Source organism: Phaenicophaeus curvirostris, chromosome 8, assembly GCF_032191515.1.
Source record: "Phaenicophaeus curvirostris isolate KB17595 chromosome 8, BPBGC_Pcur_1.0, whole genome shotgun sequence".
In the NCBI taxonomy this organism is placed as follows: Eukaryota; Metazoa; Chordata; class Aves; order Cuculiformes; family Cuculidae; genus Phaenicophaeus; species Phaenicophaeus curvirostris.
The window spans coordinates 16748100-16769040 of NC_091399.1; the positions used below are offsets into that span (position 1 = coordinate 16748100).

A 20941-nucleotide genomic window follows, 5' to 3' on the forward strand; every position below is an offset into this window, starting at 1 on the left:
AGTGACAGTACAAGGGGGGATGGCTGTAAATTGGAGGGGGGACGATTTCGATTAGGCAGTAGGAAGAAATTCTTGGTGCTTTGGGTGGTGAGGCCCTGGCCCCGGTTGCCCAGGGAAGTGGTGGGTGTCCCATCCCTGGAGGTGTTCAAGGCCAGGTTGGAAGGGGTTTCGAGCCACGTGATCCAGTGGGAGGTGTCCCTGCCCTCGGCAGGGCGTGGAACTGGATTGTTCTGTGTCGGTGACTTACTGAGTGGAAAATTAACTGCTGGGATTCATCCTCTTTTGTCCCCACAGAGGGAGCAGTGGCTGTGGCAGAGATGTTCTGTGCAGTGGGACCGGCGAGGGAGGTGACTGCGGCCCTCTGCTCCGCTCTGGTGAGACCCCACCTGGAGCCCTGTGTTCAGCTCTGGAATCCCCAACGTGCCACTGACACAGACCTGTTAGAGCGACTCAGTCTGCTCTCCCAGGCCGAGAGGGAGGCAATATTTGAGGGCACCTCATTTCCCGCCTGTGCCGGCAGGGCTCTCTCCGCCTGGGCACATCCGAGGGATTTGTCCAGTGTGTTTGGCAGAGGCCGAGCAGGGAGGCTGTTACCTTGACTCCGGCTCAGGGCAGAAAGAATTGCTGAGCGTGGTCTGGTTTTGAGAGAAAGTAATTTTGTCTGATTTTGAGATGTGGGACAGGCTCAATATCCAGGAGGTCACTGTAACTGACTTTGTCTCCCTTGTAAGTGAGCGTTCCCTGTTGCACTCCAGAAGATCTATTTAGGGTCACTGATTTCAGGCTAGGAAAGAAATAACGTTCCAAGTGCCTTCACTGTGAGAGGCTACAGACCTTTTGTGTTTCCAGCCCAGGGCTCTCCTGCTGTCTCCAGGAGTTGTGTGAACACTGCTGACCCAGTGGTCTTGCCCGGAGGGTGTGACAGTGGTTCCTTAGGCTGCACGTTTGTTGTGGGTGAAAGCATTCCCTAGTGTCCTTTCCCAGCTGGATCCACAGCGTGGGTCAGTGTGGAGAAGGAGAAAGAATGGCGATTAAAACTTCTTCCCTTAGTCCTTCCGTGCGTCCTGTCTCTTTGACATCAAAGCGGGAGGGGAGATGAACTTTCTTATGGATGTGATACCTTGGGCATGTTTTAACTCCATGGAATTTTTAATGGATTTGCTTTGTTGTTTAGTTTTCCTTTCAGAAACGTGTTTCCAAGGAAGTCTCTCAGGAGTCAAGGCTTGGCCAGTTCCAGGGATCGAGACAAAGCAAACATTAAAGAACAGCAGTGCCCGAGTACATTCTTGGTGTCCTTTCCTAGTAGCATTGCACTCCTCGTCCCCTGCTGTTACTCCTTACCTCCTCCCCCTACAGCTCCGTGGGGTCTCAGCATCTCCGCTGCTCTTCACGCACACAGAATCACACACAGAATCACCAGGTTTTATAACCAGCTGGGGAAGGGGCTGGAGAAGAGGTCTTAGGAGGAGCAGCTGAGAGAGCTGGGGTTGTTTAGCCTGGAGAAGAGGAGGCTGAGGGGAGACCTCATTGCTCTCTCCAACTACCTGAAAGGAGGTTGTAGAGAGGAGGGTGCTGGCCTCTTCTCCCAAGTGACGGGGGACAGGACGAGAGGGAATGGCCTCAAGCTCCGCCAGGGGAGATTTAGGCTGGACATTAGGAAAAAATTCTTCACAGAAAGGGTCATTGGGTGACGGAAGAAAATATGGGACAACACGCAGTGATCAATATGATCCAAGTGAAGCCATTTAATCGAAGTTCCCAACACATTTTATACCCTACTTGCTGAAGCAAGCCATTGTTTTACAAGCTGATTTGACAATTCTCCATTTGCAACAAGTAATCATTAGTTACAATACATTATTATGTTTTCCCATGAGAAATAGCTGTGTGAGCATTTCAGTCTACAAATTGATAGACTACAAAGTAACAAGTCAAGGACTACCGAGGAAAGCTTCCCCTGAGAAATGAGAGGCGTCTAGGGTAGAACGACTCTCTATTGTTGCAAAGAGAAACCTTGAAGAGAGTGTGTCATTTACAGCAGCTGCTGCTTCTGCAAAGTTAGCTTTAATTGTGGTGCAAAAGCTGTGAGGCCTTATGCTAAGGTGCCTTTGTTTCATTTAGCATAAGCTGCTCAGTGCTTGGGGTGCTCATTAAATGTCCTCTGGTTCGTAACCATCCATCAATTGGGCACTGGAACAGGCTGCCCAGGGAGGGGGTTGAGTCACCTTCCCTGGAGGTGTTTAAGGCACGGGTGGATGAGGTGCTAAGGGACATGGTTTAGTGTTTGATAGGAATGGTTGGACTCGATGATCCAGTGGGTCTCTTCCAACCTGGTTATTCTATAATTCTATGATTCTATGACTGGTACGTGAGGATGCCCCTGGAGCTCAGATGCTCGTGTGAGCAGAGAGACGCGAAGGGGGGGATTTTTTCCACTTCCCAGCCACTTGTGAGGGGCCTGGTTTGCGCGGTGCCCTTGCTGTGAAAAAGCCGGCAAGCACTCGCAGAGAGAGTATTATGGGAGCTCCGAGTGTTGAGGAGGCGACTCCAGGGAGCCGAGGGGTTGGTTAAATACAACGTGAGCCGGATTCCCCCTTGTCAGCTCGGTGGGAGCTGGTTCAATGGATCGCTTCTCACGCTTCGGATGCCCCTCAGCTGAGCTCTTGTCCTGCCGCACCCCCAGCGGAAGCGGGAGCAGCACAGCCTCCCTTCCCTCTAGAGAGCTGATGGACCTTGCAGGGAAGTGCCAGGCCATGAAGGCTGCCCCTTCCTCCTCTTCCCTTTCCTCTCAGCTCAGAACTAGGGACAAAATCCTTGGTTACCTGTGTGCGTTTGTGTGTGAGTGAAATCTCACGCCCGGGGCTGCACACGGGACCCAGCTTGTTCCCCTGTCCCAGGAGAACCTGCCTGTACACTGAGCCCCTTCCCGTTTCCAGGCTCACCCTGCGCCGTCCTCCTGCCTGTTTGGTTTGAGGACGGGGACGTTTATGTCTGTCCTTGCTGCGGAGGTGATGGATTGAAAGACCAGGCTCTAGGGTGTCAAGGTGCATCTGGCCCTGTGAAGGGGAAGGGATGACACCCATGTTCCCTCAGCCACTGCTCCTTACGCTCTATATTTTTCCCTTTCCAAAAAACCAGAGGCTTCTGGAACCATGCGCAACCCGCTTCACGTCACACGCCTGGGCTGCCTTCCCTCCTGCGTCCAGACCAGGACCCGCTGGTGGCTGCCAGTAGCCCAGCTCCACTCCGAGTGACCAGAGGCGGCGTGGGCCCCGTTTCTGGGACAGCTCTCAGGAATTGCCTCTCCTGCTCTGGACAACAGGGGAGGGTTTCGCATGCAAAACTGCAAAGGAACATACGTGGGCTTTAATTAAGAGGCTGCTTCTGTGACGGGAAAAGGCATTAGAAGCCACTGGCCCTAAGAGGGAGCAAAGCCCTCCCGTCTCCTGTGTAGCTGTGCCTGCTTGGAGGGCACCAGCATGTGAGCTTCGGTTCCGCACGAGGAAGGGGAGTGACGCAGCTGGAGGGATCTCAGTAACCACCTTACCAGGCCCTCTGGCTTTGCCAGGAAGGAGACGCCCACGTCGGAAAACGATGGCTCTCTCATACTCCCGCACTACCTGCAGGGGAAACAAAAGCTGGATGCGCTGCAAAGGGAGGGTTTCAGCAGGTGTGAGCTGCCGGAGTTACCTGTCCCTGTGTCCCTTTACCCCCGCAGAGGACCTGACACAGAACTGCTGGCTGGCCTTGTGTGTGAGCAGAGAAGGAGCAGCCACGAGACACCCAGGATTTGGGAGAGCAGCCCATGTTAGAGGGGCCTGGGCTTTCCCAGGATGAGGCCAGCGTTCTGCTTCCTCAGAGCCTGGCCAAACTCAAACATCCTGAGCTAAAATTTTGCGTGCTGGTTGTTTGCCTCCGAGGGAACCGTGTGTGCATGTGCTCACCCCTGTGAGATCCGAGGGATGACACTGACACCCTTGTTGAGAGCAAGATTCACGTGAAATTTCCCCAGAAGTGGGAACCAAAATATGCCTACTCGTAGCCACGCTAGAAATGTGAGAAAAGGGGGAAAAGAGGGCAAATCCATCGGTACCTGAGAGACCAAACTCTCTTAACATTTTACATTCAAAACCTATTTACCTGCTGCTGCAGTGCCACTCTCTCTGGGCTGGGTGTGCTGAAGGCGATGTTTGAAAGTGAACAGACCTGCAAGCTGTTCAGCAAAAGAGAAACCTAAGCCCTTGCCTGCTGATAATTCAGCAGGAGTATTTGAGAGGTAGCGGAAGATCCCTGTGCAGCCCTTTGTTGCAGCAATGTGCGAGGAAGGAAAGTCAAAATTAACGATGGGTTGAAGAAGTGTAAATAGAACCTTAGACCCAGAAAAAGCTTTATGCTCACGTCCAAAACGTGCCGAACCAGTGAGTTACGTCCACATCAGACACCGACTACTAAGCCTGGGGAGGCCCCATGACCATTCTCACCTTCATGCAGAACCAGACAGAAACGGGGAAGGTCATTATGATGAACAGGAAAGACAAGATGGTCAGAAGCCACTCACAGATGCCCAGACCTGGAGACTTTACTCCTAGGGAGAAATACAAAAGGACCGTGTTAGCAGAGGCCAGCTCCCAAAATACCGACAGCCTGACAAGCGCCCGGGCCCGTCAGCTTCAGTGTTGGCCTTTGCCTAAACCCGGCGCGTGTGAACCATTTGCTCTCCCTGGAGCTGGCTCAGGTGAGCAGGAGCTGCCAGGATGCACCGACAGGTTTCGTCCCCGCTTTACTGCCAGAAATGGAGCCGTGCTTCCCCGTGGGGCCTCGACTAGAGAGCAGCCTTCAGGCTGAAGACCTGCAGGCACCAAGCGGTGTCCAAGGGTTTGGAAGGAGCAATTTGTTGGCTGACCTGGGAGCCCAGAAGTCCGTCGGGAGAGGTGAGCTAAGGGCAAAGAGAAAGATGGCGAATAGGAAGTTGATTTCAACGTGCACAGCCTGAAGCGCCCTTCCCTGTCAGAGGATCTCAGGCCCTTTGGAACAGGAGTTCAGTCGCATCCCAGCTCCCTGATGCGGTGGGACCGAGCCGCTGGTGCTACTGAAATCTCCCTGCGCCCTCCAGCGGTCACACCGAGGCGTGGGGGCTGACTGGGGTGCTCGGGTCAAAATGACCTTCCCCATCTCCCCAAAGCCAGGACGGGGCGTCTTGACCTGGCTGACCTTTGTTGTGAGGGAAAACCTGCAGGTGTGGCCTGGAAATAGATTCCTTCTGGGGTACCTAGACCCAGAGGGCGGACCAGCAGTGAAGTTAGCGTCCCTGCGCGTCTCCCACTTAGATCTTCTCGAGCTCTTCCCTTCTTGCCCCTTTGCCTTTGGAGCTCTCTGCAGAGCCAGCAGGTCTGGAGGGAGGTTCACATGCCAAGAACCTGCGTGATCACTCTAGCTCTACAGCACCAGGAGGCTGTGAGGCTGGCTGGGGTCTCCCGTGTCTCACCCCAAGGAAAACTGTGTCTGTGCCAGGCGGGTGCGATGGCACTCACCGTGCGGAGTTATTCTGTGGCCGTACAGGGTCAAAGAGCCCACAGCTTTCCAGCCCTTCCCCTTCCATAATCCATACCTCCCTCTCGCTGCTCACTGTCCAGCAATGCCATTGCCTCCGTTTCATTCTTTGAGGATTTACACTATTCTTTGCCTAAAACTAGTATATATACCCACTGCTTTTGTAAAGCGTGAGGCCTTTTTCTAGAAGGGCATCCAACTCAGCGCCGAATTGTAAACCAAAAATGTTATTGCCTTTGCCTCAAAGACTTGATCCTTTTCAAGGTTTTACCAGTGAATGAGTGTTTCCCACTTGGGACACAGGGGGGACTCCCCATGCCTGGGATTAGGGATGCAGGGAGCTCTGCGAGGGGCAAGGGGGCACGTAGGACAGAGCAAGGAGACCCCACGCCTGGAAGAAGGAGGTGAGGTCGCTGCTTATTACCGATAAAGAGGGTTTAACCCCAGCACAGCTGGAGAGGGGAGTACATGGCCATGATGGGCAAACCTCTCCCTCTACGTGACCTGGGCTTCCAATCCACCTTGGAGCTGGTGGCAAAAATGCCTGACGTTGTCAGAATCTGTCCTCAGGAGAAAGGCACGTTTATCCTCAAAGGTGAGGTTTTATTTCCGTAAAAGTGGAGGAGTTGTTTGGAACCTCGTACTGGTATGAAGCGATGCTCTAAAACCAGGAGGTGCAGAATGAATTGCCAGAGCTGTAGGTCATGTATCTCTGTCACTCTTTTTCTCATATAGCTCTGTTTAATTTTTTTGCCGTTGATGTTTTTTGCTGTGTCTTAATCTGCCTTTTTGTACCTTTCTCCTCCTTCCTCCTGGAAAATAACAGAGGCTTCCAGTTCTTTTTGTACATTTTGCACTCTGCTCTTGGTTTAGAAACTGCAGTAACGTTTCTATAGGAAGTTCAGTCTGTATCAAAGAACTTTTATCATTTTCCCAACAAAACTTGCAGCAGATGAGTTTCCTTTTGTGATCCTGTATCCAAGAATTGGACCCGCCTTTCTGCTTGGATCTGGATTTCTAGGGATGAGGGTGCAGGTTGGTTCTTGGCTGTTTCATCTGGTTCATTTCAGTTCACAAAGGGAGAGTAAAAGTTACCCTGTTGGAAATGCGATCTAGCGTGATTGGTTTTGAAAGACACGCCTGCTTCTGAAGAGGGTGGGGAGAATAGGAAAGAGGAGGACCTTTGCTTGTATAAAGCTTTCAGTAGTTTGCTGTCTTGGTAATCTCATAATTTATTTATTTCTTTCTTTCTTTGGTAGCCATTGCAGATGAGACCACCAAAGGTATTGCAAAACTGGTTGCCAGGCAGGAGGAAAGTGTTAAGTCACGAAAGAATGATGCTGTGAAGGCACGTGCTGCTTTTCCCTCTAGGAACACAAAGTGTCTCCCTCGCAGCCAGCGACTGGGAAGGCTGAGCTGCAGGATCTGCTGAGTTCCTCACCACTTCTGCTCAGGAACTTTGAGAGGGCCTATCGCAGACGCTTTGGCCGGCCGTTCCAGTATAGGCGATATGGATTTGTCTCTGTATTTCAAGTCCTTGAAAGTGTGTCCGATATCATTGTTGTTGAGCAGACAAAAGCAGGTTCCTTGCTGACCCTGAGGAAGTAGCTGGAAGGTGAGACAGCGAAGGAAGAGGTGCCGCACGGTGGGGCGCACAAAGAGGTGCCAGAAGGTGAGGGAGGGTATTATTTAACTGGAAGTATGTAGCTGCCAAGCAGCTGTGTTTCAAGTGATGTTGCTGCCTTTCCAGTAGCTGTCGTAGTCCTGGTTTCCCTAGGCTTTAGCGCAGAAGGGCTGCGAGGTACTGTAGAAGCAGCTGTTACAAGGGTGTTGTTGTGGTAGCAGAGAGCTTAACTGGAAGTTTTCTACGGTTTGCCACTGTTTTTCAGTGCGAGGTGAAAGAAGGGATGTTAAGCCCCTTTCTGAATGCGTGTATAGGACTGGAATTTCTAGTAATTCCAGGCAACAGGTAATAAAACTAGAAGGATCTCTGGCACGTCGGCTCCGCAGGCTGGTAAAGCCTTCCAGATGCGCTTTTTGAGGCTGAAGCACTAATCTGAAAGGCATAGCTATACTGCTTCTCTGAAGAAGAGCCTGTAGATATCCTCAGCGTTCCCCTAACAACTATGAGAGAAAGCAGAGGATTGCATAAGGTTCCTGCCAAATGCCTGACTTTTCTTAGCATCATTCTAGGAATTTATTTAGCCCTTGTCATGCTTGCAAGAGCAAGTGTGTTTTATTTTGCTTGAATTTATTAGTACGGCGAAGGATGCCTCTCAAGCAAATCCCCGTGACTGTGGGTGCTACAAGAGATGAGGAAAATGGCACTAGTACTTGTACGCTTTCATGGCCAGGTGTATTCTCCTTCTGCTTAATATGTAAATAAAGAATAACAACTAAACTCTCTTTACAGCTGCACCTGCAATTGAGATGCCTCCTTTGGAACCCATCCGTGATGCCAAGTGGTTTCACCTGCCGGCAGAAGAGAAGTCAGAGCCGGTGGAAGGACAAGCACTAGATATGAGTGATGTCCTCAAACAAGTAAGTGGCAGGATGAGTGATCTGTAGCTTTGTCATGTCTTCGTCCAGGGGGTGATAATTTTTTTCACTGCTTTTGTTTTTGCTTGGTTTGTATTGTTGATGCACTGTTGCTTCCAAAAAAAAATTGTACCTAGTTTAGATGAGGCTGGAGGTGACCAGAGTCATACTGACCTGATATATAACTCTATGTGCCCTCCAGCCTAGGTCTTTTTCTTGTCTCTTTCTGGTCTTGAGATCTCTGTTGGAGATCGTCCAAAGCCAGTAAAGCATAATCTTGTTCCCCAATAAGAGTGGAGACAATTCTTTTTGTGTTCTTAATAGCCTTCTTCTGAGAGTAGCTGTGTGGCATTTCCCCTGCTGCAGTAGCATGGGTTTAAGTGTCTAGCAGCTACGTGGCAGAGCTGAGGAATGGTCCTTGGAGACCTCAGTGCTGTCGTTGCCACTCTGCTCTTTGGTTGGACTTGAAAGTTTTGTTGCTGTTGTTGTGGTTTAGCAATGTATTTTTAGAAAGGGATGGAGAAGTACAGAGGCTCTGACCTGCCAGACCTGCTTGGGAGAATTTCTTTGTGCCCCCTCTATTTTTTTTTCCTCTTTTGAGCATCTTTAGGCCTTTGTTTTCTCAGGAAAGTTCTCCTGCTGCGAATTATTTCCTCTGCCAAGCTCATCTGGTGGTTCTACACAACTGTACAGTTGGAGTACCTAGACAGGGAAAGGGTTGCAGGGATTCTTTCTGAATTTGGTGTGCTGTTCACTTAATGAACTTGAAAGCTTAGGGCTACGAGTCGGACTTTCTGCGGTGTTTCAAGAAACATACCCTTTAGAAAACTTTGGCAGGCTCTTCTGATAAGACCTTGTCGTCTGGTGGGATGAAGTCCGTGGGGAATTTCCCTAGATCAAACAAAGTCTGCTTGTGGGAAGGGTAGAAAAGGGAGAGAGATGGTCCACGTAGCCCCATTTTTTTCTTGTTATGTGTCGCAAAGGGAATCTGTTTAAAGATTCTAGCAGGGCGAGTCTTGGAACGTGTTTGTACAACTCGTGTTTGCCATGAAGCACCAGTTTTGCTGGTTTGTTTTAAAAGTGCCCTAGAGAGGAGGAAAGTGAGCTGGAATGTGTTTGGGTAGGCAGTGAACCAAGATTTCAAGATGCTGCAAAGTCGAGGGGAAAGATGCGACCTGATTCCTGGCCTGCTGTAAGGTATGGAAGTATCTGGTGATGAGACGCCAATAGCGAAAGCGTTGTAAGGGACAAATGAGGGACAAGGGCCGAGTCAATCTGCTCGGCCCCGAGAAGGGTCAAATATATAGAGCTGCTGCTCTTGGCAGCTTTTTCTTGCCGTGCCGAGCAGAAGGAAAGTTGTCATCCACACCACTCTTGGCAGCTGCCACTCTGGCTTAAGGCAAGGAGTTAGCCAGTCTTACGAGCCGTGCCTCTTCTAGGGCTAGTTTTACAGTGTGTTCGGTTGTTTACCTTTTTCTTATAATTTTCTTGCTATTTTGTGAAGGTGTTTTTTAAGCAGACATTTCTACGTCTTTCAAAGAAGTGTCTGTTGTCTCTGCCAACGTGTGAACTACGTGATAAACATCACGTGTGCCCGTAACAGTCTGACACGAGGAGCTTTCATGGAGCAAACCTGTCCCTTGGCAATATCACTGTTGACTGGCACTTCTGGGAGGAAATCCATGAAATGTAAGGGGATTTTAGAGGTGCTGCTGCTGCTCAGGCAAGAATTCCCTCAGGTACTCTTTAACTCAAAAATGTTAACTGCCTGGTTAACTCAATGTTTTAGTCAAAGTTTTTAACAAAAAGAATTCAAGGGTGTTCTTCCTCGCTCAGTCTGCAGGAGAGACTCTAATCTGCTTTTTTAAGAAACGGTTCGAAGGGCTAGTATTGTCTCTCGGTTGACTGTAGCCGTGTAAGCAGTGGGGTGTGCTGGAAGACAAATTTCCTGTAAGTTGTCTGGTGTGTGATGCAGTGGTAACTCGTAGCATATTCACAATGAGTAAAACTGGAATAGTTTTGACTTCTGGACGCTGGAGGAGTGCTGTTTGTTGGCACAAACCGAATCTCTGGAGGCAGTGAAAGTAGCTGATGTCTGATTAAGGTTTCCATGCACGCTGGTTCAAGTGGAATAAAGTTTACAGCAGCTAAAGAATGATGCAAAATTGCAAGCTGTGCCAAGAACTGATGTACAAATTTGCCTAGAATGAGAAAAGAATAGGATTTGTAGCGTTTGTATGTTTTTATCTTTTGGGAAATAGCTCTGGTGTGTGTGAGATGCATTTGTGCCTTCTGTGTCTTGAATTGTTTTCAGCTAGTTTTTCTACTTCAGTCATGTGCTCTTTCATGGGGACAGAAGATAGAAACAGCATCTTTGGGGTAAAATCCAACAAGCAGGTGGGTTTTTTTGGTGTGAGTTTTTGATTTTTTTTTTTTCTCTTTATCAGTAGCCATTCAATATCTTTGTCTAAATACATAACGTGTCATCGGTTCCTCTTCTTTATTCCTTGAAGGAATATGAGGAAGGTATTTTTGTTGCACCCCTCTTTACACTGGAGGGAGGAAAGAGAGAAGGAAGGTGGAGGGTGTGAAAATAGGTGTTAGGATCCCAGGGACAGTTTTAATCCGAGTTTGCGCTATTTGTTGGGATTCTCTGATCTTCAGTAATTCATGGGTTCCCAGGAAAGCAGAACTACTTTTTTACCTTAATGCAGAGGCCAGTTATGTGTGTTCAGGGCGTAGCAAGACTTCTGAGCGCTACTTTCCTCTTGTCCCTTTGTAGTGTCAAGATTTAGATTTGAAGCTGTCAATCTTCAATCTGGCAACGACTCCAGAAATTCCCCCTGATGCTGTTCAGGACAGAAGCCTTTGCAGTTTCCCACCATTGGAGCGCTTGTGTTTGGTGGGAGTCTTTGTGGAATGTATAATCTCTCCTAGCCGGTTCTACATCCAAGCGTGCCACGCAGAAACATCCGATAAACTCCAGGATATGATGTTTGAGATGAGGTGAGGACGTGCTATGCTGATTCTGTGCTATTACCTGGGTATTTGCACTGAGGGAACAGGGCACCCGGCTGTTTGTTACCGTCACTACAGGCTTGACTTCTGGATGTGGAGATGCCAGTGCCGTACTAAATCACATAATCATAATGCTTCCCCATTCCTTTTATCTAGCAAGCAGTAAGTATCGCTAATAGTTTGGCTGTGTCCTAGACGGCCTTAAACTTTAAAAGCCTGGAAAAGTTGTGGAAAGGAACTTGAGGGTTCTGTATTGTTGACATTGCTATTGCTGATGTGCTTGGTTAAGGCTTTTACTTCCCTCTCCAGCACTTACCAAAAGCAGCAGGTAATAAGCGTTAGTCATATCTATATTTGAAAGCAAAACCCCATCAGTGGGTTTGTCTGTCAGGTACGTTGTGCGTTTGGGACTCTTCCACTACGCTGCAGTTGCTGTTAGTCGTGTGCCAAAGTAAATACTGGATGTCCGTGGGGCAACCGTGTGATCGCAGGCTGCAGACAGGTACTGTGTGTGTAAGCCAGGACTCCGGAACCTGGCTCGTAAGAAGCCCTGTGCCAAGTCAGGGTAATGTTAAAAGTGAACGACTAGAATGGCTGTATTTAGTCGCTGATTAGCGCCCATTAGTTAACTTTTTGTTGGACCCCAAGAATACAATTTAAATGTTAAAAGTTTAGGTTTGTGTATTTATTGTCACTTGGTTTAAGTAGAACAGAAACATAAACTATCTATTAGAACAACTCCTGAAAATCCGTCTCGTGGAGGCTTTGAGAAATGAGGATTCTTCTGAACCCTGAAGTGTATTTCTGTTTATCCATCTCCTGCGCCCTACCAAGCACAGTTTTTCATTGTGATCTCTGGCAGACACTGTTACTTGAGTAAACTTGTTTCTGATCGTTCTGTCATGCCTGAGTCTTCAGTACGTCCTGGACAGCTTTGCTGTGTAACGGTCTCAAAATGGTGGTACCGCGTTATCATCCACCGCGTGATCAATGACCAAGAAGCAGAGGTGTTCTACGCAGATTACGGAAACCTGGGAATCGTCCGAAGGTTTGCCTGGAAATGGTTCTCAGGATTAGCTGTTCCATCGCCTTCCCAGGGATGAGGGTGAGGCTGCTGGGCCTGTCACTCTCCAGGAAGACGTCCCACCACACGGGTTTCCTAGAAAGTGTCTATTTGGATTTTTTTTCCCCGTAGCAGTGCCTTGCAGGTACTTCCTTGCTTACATGTTAATGCGTGAGGTGACGTTAAGAACAAGATCTGCGGTGCAGATCACTCCAAGCCCTTTGCTTATCATCGCTGTGGGCTAAACCCTTTCCTCTTCCTTTATTCACTCTTGCCCCTTTCTGTCCCTTTCGAGCAAGCTCCCTAATCCTCTTCCCTGAGTTTTGTGAATGGAGGTAAACATCTCTTGAACAGACATCCTCCCAGTTGGGAGCATTTGTGGTGTCAGAGGTACTCGTTCTCCTCTGTAATTCAGTACCTTCCCCATATTTGCTTCTGCCCTCTCATTTGCCTCTATTCATGCCTGGCCATAGGCATTCTGTGTTTCAAAAGTGATTTTTCTCTGTCCATAACTTTCTTATCAAAAGAGGTTATGAGGAGAGGATGCTTGGGCAAGGGAAGGCGTAAGGGACCAGTTGTTATTGCTATTTCTGCTGTGCCCCTTCTCTGGCTACGGAGTGTTTTCCAAAGCTGCTGTCGGGCTTTATTCGTAAGCACAAAATGCGATATGTGCCTCTCTATTCCTAAGCTGATCTTAAAACCCAGAAGAGGAGGAAGTTCTGGCATTTGTCATCTCTTCCTGTGTGACGCAGCCACTAAGGACGATATCTACTTCCACGCTGTCTTGAGCAGTAGGGGATGTGCTGACATCTGTGGGAAGAAGGTTCCTTCCCAGGTCAGGAGGGAGGCGTGTGCTTCTGACAGGAAAGGCAGGGAAAGGATTGGTTGGGTGCCTGTAGTGGAGAGATCTTTACCTTGAAGCAAGTAGTTTTGTGAAGAGCAAAACCGGTATTCCCTGCTTCCCTGCAATTTACTGTTTTGGGGCTGTATCCCACGGTGTCTATGGTGACGGCTTTCTTTTTGGTTAAGGTGGAATTCGATGATACAGCAGAGATGTTCTGGTTTAGCAGAACAAACTCTTTTCATCCTGACTTCTAAGAGTGGATTAGAAGGTTTCGGTACGGATTTTTAAAGTGGATTAGCTTGTTAATATTGCCGAAAAGGAAAATAGATGTTCTGAACATGAGGCCAAGCTGGGATGGAATTGAGGAGTTGTATTTGTAACTTTTCTAAACATTGTTAAATCCGGTAGGTTTTGTTAGTCATAAGTTGAGGCCTCCGAGTCATCCAGACCATGAGAGCAAGTCCATTAGATGTTACTGTCTGGCTTCAAGTAGCGCTGCATAGAATCGTAGAATTGCCAGGTTGGATGGTAGAGTCCAACCATTCCTATCTGCCGCTAAACCGTGTCCCTGAGCGCCTTGTCTGCCTGTCTTTTAAACACCTCCAGGGACAGTGACTCAACCACCTCCCTGGGCAGCCTCTACCAGTGCCCGATGACCCTTTCTGTGAAATTTTTTTTGTCTGATATCCAGGCTGATGTCCATTTTTTCTGCTAGCCAGTGGCACGGGCAGTTGAGTGAGGAACAGGGTAGTTAAATAAATAATTTTGGCCTTTCCTGCTCTAGGCCCCGGAGATTGGTTGTGCCGTTAAACTGAATTATAGATATGGTCTTGGCTTACAAAGTCTCTTTCTTTGCTAGTGACATGTATAGTGCTGGACGGTGTAACCAGGGTAGATTGCATGTTGTGCCTTGAGCAGAGATTGAAGCTGTGAGCCAGCACAGAGAGCATTTATGATTTAGGCCCATCAGTGTTGCCTGAATGTCTCAGCTCCGTTTCAGCAAGAAGTCTGTGGATACGAAAACCTTTAGAAAGGTGCTGCAACAGTTTTGTATCTCAGCAGAAAGTCAGGCTTTGCAGCCCGGAGTGCTCGTATCTGTTGTTTCGTTTAGTAGATGCAGAATGCGTATTTTGGCAGGATTAAATCCAATAATTGTCTTTTTGCGTGTGCGTGTTCCATTTAGCGGGTAGGGGGCTATTGCTGGGTGATTTTATTGCTGGAGGGAGTTGATTTTCTTAGTAAGACAATTTCTCCAAGAATTCAGAGCTCACTTGTGGGTGGTGTGCTTCTTTGTAAAACCCATTAGAATTCTTTTTATTCTTTATGGTGGTGACAACTTACTTTTCTTGACTCAGCTGTTGGGGTTTTATTTGTTCGTAGGGATTTGAGGAAGTGAATCCTTCAGCCTTGTATCTTGAGCCCAGCAGAAAGCAGGAGAATGCTGAACCCGTGGAGCCACACCTTCGCTCGCAGCAGGAATCTTTGAACGTAAATAGTGACATAGCAAGCTCGAAGCTGGATGAGGATGAACTGTGGGAACAGGTGAGAGTTTGGCTGCGGTGTGACTATCGTTCAGTGGAATTGGCTCCAGGGATCAGTAGATGTGTTGGCTTAGTCCTATGCAGTGACTTGTGGAGTGGTTTTTTTTCCTTTGCTTTTATAAAAAGCAAGCAGAACCGTGACGTAACAACAATTACACGTGGACCATAAATACGTCCGTCGCTGCTTGACCTCTGATCCCTTTGCAGACGTCAGGGAGTCTGTGCTCAGTGAGTTCTCCAACCTTCCATACGCACCATCGTTTTTGAGTTAGAGGGAGAATGGACTCCAAGAACTCAGACCAGTACCAGATCCCTGAGATCAGTTTGACTTAGCAGTTTCCTAGTTTGCACCCCAGGAGCCAAGAGGTGGTGTGGTCTCCTCTAGTGTCTCTGGGGTTTGGCAAAGGATGTGTAATAACTCGGGGTGTCATTTACGTGTGGGAAAGGACCAGAAGAACTAGTGATGTCTTGTTTGCCTTAAGGGTCTCGCTCATTTTAAACTTCTCCGAAAGGAATCCATTTGCAGTCTTGGTTGTTACAGGGGTTAAAGTTGTACACGACTGGAGTTTTTTTTAAAAGTTAACTCTAAAAGCGACCGCTACCCAGGTCTGGATACTGCTGTACGCCTTTGATTTCAGAGCAGGTTGAAGAGAGGAGCCCTTTGCTATTATTTAATGGATGAAAAAGAATGATGAACAGAGGGGTTAAGCAGGGAGTAAAATCCAGGTCTTGGGCGCAGTCTAGCACGGTACCGTTAGAAACACCAGGGGTATTGTTTTACAGGTCACTCTCTCTACTTTTGTGTGATTTAAATTGTAGTTTTTTCATGACACATTTTACTACTGACGCCAAGTAACTGTCAGCTGTTGAAGTGTTCAGCAGTGGGCCGGCTCCAGGGCTGTTTTTCTGACATTCCTCTGAAACGTAAAAACGTAAGAGTTACTGTAGTGTCGGTAACTTGTAAAGCGGTCATTTTAGACAGGTTTTATTTTAGCCAACTGTGTGTCTGGGCTAGGGAAACTATAAGCTGCACGTGTTGGATATTGGTGGGCTTGCACTGTCAATACATCATCTGAACTGAAGGTCCCAAACATCGTCTTTATGTGGGAGAAATGAATGTGACCGAGACTCTGCAAATCTGAGTTTATTGTGATTTTTATGGTAAAATCTGGTTAAGTGCAGCAAGATCCATGTGTGTAAACGTCAGACAGAGCTGGCAATTTGGAGACTAGAGGAATGTTAAGTGCCTTCAGGTTTTCTTCTGTTTTGAAGGGTCTTAGAATCCTTTTCCAGGAACAGTAATCCTCTCTTTTCTGCTATTCTGTTTAGTTGCTCGAAACGATTCCTCTCCTCCTCGGTGCATCACCGATGTCACCATCAGTATCAACTCTAATAATTGCTCAAAGTGTTTAGAACTGGGATGAAATACGTCTGACTCTTGGTACTGCTCGGCTAGCGTTTTCTGGGAACTCCTCTTTGGCAGTGGGGAACTCCCTTTGTGTTGTCCAATCCTAGATTTGCCTTGTCAGGATTAACTCGACCCCCTCCTCTGCCCTTAAGTGCGAAATGGCTGGACGCTGAGTTGTCTCAGCTGTGCTGTGTGAAGGCACTTCTCCATGGTGAAATTCCTCAGAAGGCAGCAAGCAATAACCAGAAAAGATTGCTCAGATAAAACTGTCCTTTCCAGGTGGTAAGTTTTCCTGTGGAGTACAGAAATGAAAGTGGGAGTCAGTAGCTTTCCTTGCTTTGTCCGTCTCCTTGGCAGTGGCACCTCTCTGCTGAGGAGGAGTTAGAGGGGGATGTGTGGCCAGCTTTGGATGAAGCCAGTGTCCAAAGCACAACGGACCGAGACCCTGAACCTGCACAGGAGGATACAAAAGAAAGTCCTCCAGAGCTCATCGCAGAAGCTAAGGTGAGAGCCCTGAGCAGAGCTATTGCAGTTGAGGAGGGTTATTCTTGGTTTTAGGTTGTGTGAATTGCTTTGACCTGTGGTTTTTGTTTTGTTTTTTTTAAAGCGTCTGGCATGGCCTCGGGGCTGTGTTTTCCTCCTTGCTGTTGTTTCTGGGTGCTCGACTAGTGCTCTGCTGGTGCATTGAGGTGTGGTGGGAAGCAGACTACTCTTCTTTCTCTTTCATGCACAGTCCTGAGGGTTACTGGGAGTCATTGTGGGGTTTTCCTGGATCACTCAGAGGTCCCCCCTGGGTTAGGGGGATGGGTTTGAGAGGGTGGCATTTTGGGCTGTGCTTTGAGGCATTGTGTGGCACCAGTAACACAACTTTACTGCTTAAATAGTGGTTAATGATAATGGTAATGAGTCTGGCCGGGCCTGCAGCATGGCCTTTGGCCTGCGCTCTCCTTTGGGTTCAGCAGGGAGCCGGTGTCACTCAGGGTTTGTCGAGTCACAGAAGGTGTTATAGAGCTGGAAATGGGAGTGTGCCTGCAAGGTTTTGGATATCCGCAGCTCCTTACCCATCTGGAGATTGAGAGTGACTGAGACAAAGCGCTTTGTAGAAGGACGAGGGGGAAGTTGGCTCTCAGATAGTCTAAAGCAGAGCTGGAAGAACTGGTGGCGCTGGGAGATGTTACCTGAAGGGGATGGAGGGAAAGCAAGCTGGAAAGGGACCTTGAGAGAACGAGAGAGGAGGGAAAACCTCTCCTAGGAAGCGTGGGGAGAAAGTACAGTGAGGTGAGATGAGAAGTAGGCAGATGAGCAGATAGCAATAGGGTCCTTGTGAGCTGACTTAAGTACTTCCCCACAAGTATTAAACGGCGAGTTCCAAAGCATAGGGATTTGCTAACTGGAGCAGAGAAGGCCTGGCTACTCCCTGCTCCTCAAACACTCTCTAGGGTACCTGCTCTCATCTGCCTCTTGTGTGCTAACAGACATTTTTAGCGTCCACCCTTGCACCCTGTCTGTTTCTGCTTTGCTGTGGAGTGGCAGTGATGCTGCCTGTCCCAGTGAGGATAGCATGGGTGGCAAGAGGAGGTGATAGTCATCTTTTACATCTGTTTGGTTCTTTTTTTTTTTTTTTAAACTCTTGTCCTAGCAGTTTTTATTTTTACTGCATGTCAGGTGGGGATTTTACAGTGGGCTGGTGGGTATCGAGCAGAGTCCGGTTGGTTAATTGGATTCACCTCTCACCCAAGTTATTCTGTATGGGTGTCCTATCAGCGCAGAATTTCTGCTGCCCAGCCGTGTAGCTCTCCGTGCTGCTTCAGGAGCACCTTGTGGTCCCCTGGGGAGGCCAGTTTATGTTGTTTAAATCCTTTTTTTTTTGTGAAAACAATTGTTTTTTTGTGGGCTAATCCTCTGAACACACTTCCACCAAAGTGTGAAGCACCTTTGAATGGCGATTCACCCCTTGTGAGGATGGATGGCTCTCTTCTGCTGCCTTGACAACAGAAGAAGCCTAGAGAGCAAGTACCGGATTTTTGAACAGCCGTACTTGGGCAAGGGGAATAGTTGCTTGTCTGTTGTTTCGCTATTTTTCTTGTCCGGGCTGCGTTAACAAATACAAATGTTGGCTGTATTACCTGTCTGTGGCCGAAAGGTGGGTAATCGTCCCTGGAACTTGCTTAATTTGAGCAAAAATGCAGAGCCACGGCCTCTGACTCTGTTCCCGCTCCCTTGCAGAAACTCCCTCTGCTGCCATAATTTGTTCTGCGTGGGGCTGCCGAGAGGTGAGCCAGCTGTTCGCTCTTTGCTAAGACATGGTGATTTGTATCTTGTGCTAATGTGTCCCTCTTTCCAGCTTGCTGTGCAGGAGAGCTGCCCTTTGGCCAAAGTTGTTAGTAATTACTGGTGTTTTGTTTTTAAATTATCCAGTTGCTCTCCTTCCAATTGAGAGAGGATACAGACCAGGGCAGCCGATGAAGCGAATGTACTAATCGTGCCTTCTCATGAGTTTTTGATATACCTTTGCAGACACTTCCCTCTCTTGAAGAGTCCTCAATACCAGTTGTCTTCTTCAAGTCGGTGGAAGACATTTATACCTGCTCCAGGCAACCAAGAGGAATGAGCCAAGATGACCCTGATCGGACAGAAAGATTTCCCAACGAGGCCCAACGTCTTGCTCTGCATCCCGCTGTTCTACTTATGGCAGCGCCATTTATGCTGGACGACCATAACAGTACGAATAGATTTGTCAGTAAACTTTGAACACAGCAGAAAACTGAGCAGCCTGTAACTGTGCTGCGACTCTTGCAGTCGCTGTTGGGCACCTTGGGACTAGTGCTGCTGTTTTGCTAGAACAGGTGGAAACGTTGGTGTTCCTGTGGGGTGGAGATACGACGATAGTAAATAACCAGGTGCAATGCATCGGTTTGGTCTTTCGTGGGAACAAGTGCATTGAGGGTTATTTCTCTGATTTTTGCTGTCTTTTCTAGACTTCAGGCTGTTTTCGTGCAGAAGTCTGTTTCTCCATGCTAGCCCGTGTTCATTTCATACTGAATCTCTGACTGCCAGAGGTAAGGGACAAAAGCAGTTTTTTAACTTTGTAAGGTCCCTGTGTGGGTGTTCGTCTTCCAAATGATGAAAGGATCCACCAACCTGTATGAGCTTTGCCCATTTTACAAGGCCAGTTGACTTGCCAAAGGCGGCGCCTGTTGTTTGTGCCTTGGAACGGATCTGTCTGCGCTCTCTGTGGAGTGGAGGCCCGGTTCTCTGGGCAGGAGCTACTCAATTCACATGTGACTTCCCCCCTCGGGGAAACGGATGGGAAATCAGATGTGAATTGAGTAGCAGCACTGGGAGGAGAGGGAGAGAGGCTCTCAGATTATACTGCGTTGGGCTCACCGAAGAGATGTGCAGTAGAAAGCCCTCTCGCCATGACCCGGTAAGGTCTAGGCAAAAGGGACATCAGTCTAAAGTGGAGCTCTGAGAGTTGCCATTGTTGATGCCGTCTTTCTTTTCTGTGTTCCTCCTTATGCAGGGAAAGAGGAAGTGAGGAACAGACTTGCCCAGAAGTGCCGAGGTTGGCCTGTGCGGTGCCAGCGGGCTGTGTGACCAAGCGCCGTCTCTGAAACTGCTTGTCCCTCCTGTCACGCTAGCTGCCTTGTTCCCAGCTGCTCGCTTAGCCACTTGCGGTTCCTACTTGCAGTGGTTCCCCAGCCTGAGAAAGAACTTGAGAAGAGGGGAAGAAGGCTGAGCAACTGCCAAGGAAGGCTGCCTGGAGTAGCAAAAGCCAGCGGTATGACCACGCTGTTATTTTCTTTGTTCAGAAGTGTTTAATGTTTCAGGAAAACAGTTTGATTTGGTACTGATTTATTGCTCTTGGTTGTTGTTCTGAAGCACTGCGTTAGAGTGTGACGTTGTGCTATATATCTTCTAAGTTTAGGAGAGGGAAGTGGACTACCTATCCCTCACTCCCTCAGTGCACAAGCAGTTTTGACGTTGTGTGGGGAAATGTTTTTTTGATTTTTGACTTCACGGATGCTCCACACGCTCCTTGCTCTTAGGAGAGGTGGTTGTATCCCAGCTGTGGCCTCAGTCCGTGGTGATGCTGAGAACTTGCCAAAGGAAATCTCCTTCCCCGAGAGAAGGATGCTCTGAATTGTTGATGGATCGGGATGCCACACCTACGAAGCATCGGGAATCCCGTGGTACAGATATTGAATGAGATCTATAAAGAATCCAGTAAGAAAAGGCTTGAAGCTTGACATTGGCCGTGTTTTTGTAGCTCTTTGCCTGTGGCAAGAAATCCTCTTGGGCCTGAGTTTATTAATGCAGAGAAAAGTTGTGGGAAGAGATGCGCCCTGGCTGCGAATGCTGACATTCAGCTGCTTTGCTGCTGCCTGGACTGTTCTTCAGGGCTTCAGGGGCCGCTCTGCCCACCCCGAAATGTGCCAGAGGTGTGTTTTGCTGCTGAGCCCCAAGAAAGGCTCAAGGTGGGATTTAACACGAACGCTGAAACAGTTAAAAGCCCAGCATAAGAAGTTTATTGATGGTCTGAGACGATCTTTAAAGCTGTCTTTCAACCCAAACTCTTTCAGGATGTTGTGACTATTTTGTTTTGATTTCAGCATTTGGGGGTGGATTTGGATGTGTGAAAGGGCTAAAAAAAAAAAAAGGCAGAGAGAATCTGGGGCTTCTTGGGAGGGGAAGCTAGTGAAGGAGATGGGAGCAGAGAGGTGGGGAGCTATGGCTTGAGCAGGCAGGGGCTGTACAACCCTGTGGGGAGGTTTCTGGCTTCAGACTGGGGGCTTGTCTCACACGTTTGTCGTCCAGCGAAGGGAGCGGATGAAAGGGAGCTGAGCTTGCTCGGAGCACCGGGCGATGGGGTGTTTGTCCCAACAGCACCCTTTCTGCTGCAGCACGTGGGACCTGGGGCTGGGCTGGGGTGTCCGAAGGAGACCCCCGTGTCCTCCCCTGCTTGTCCCCACTGCTGC

The 20941-nt window shown here is 48.6% G+C and overlaps 1 protein-coding gene across 1 annotated transcript; it reads left to right on the forward strand.

The window, feature by feature from the left end:
- The first annotated feature begins 4467 nt into the window (after nucleotides 1-4467).
- On the forward strand, nucleotides 4468-20172 carry LOC138723326 (tudor domain-containing protein 5-like). The gene is given in 15 exon segments (XM_069862273.1): nucleotides 4468-4735; nucleotides 4791-4931; nucleotides 5492-5553; nucleotides 5949-6011; nucleotides 6013-6145; nucleotides 6810-6941; nucleotides 6944-7222; nucleotides 7964-8091; nucleotides 10871-11094; nucleotides 11969-12154; nucleotides 12875-13004; nucleotides 14394-14561; nucleotides 16320-16466; nucleotides 18480-18684; nucleotides 20012-20172. Coding segments are annotated over 15 exon segments (2427 nt in total).
- The last annotated feature ends 769 nt before the right edge of the window (nucleotides 20173-20941 follow it).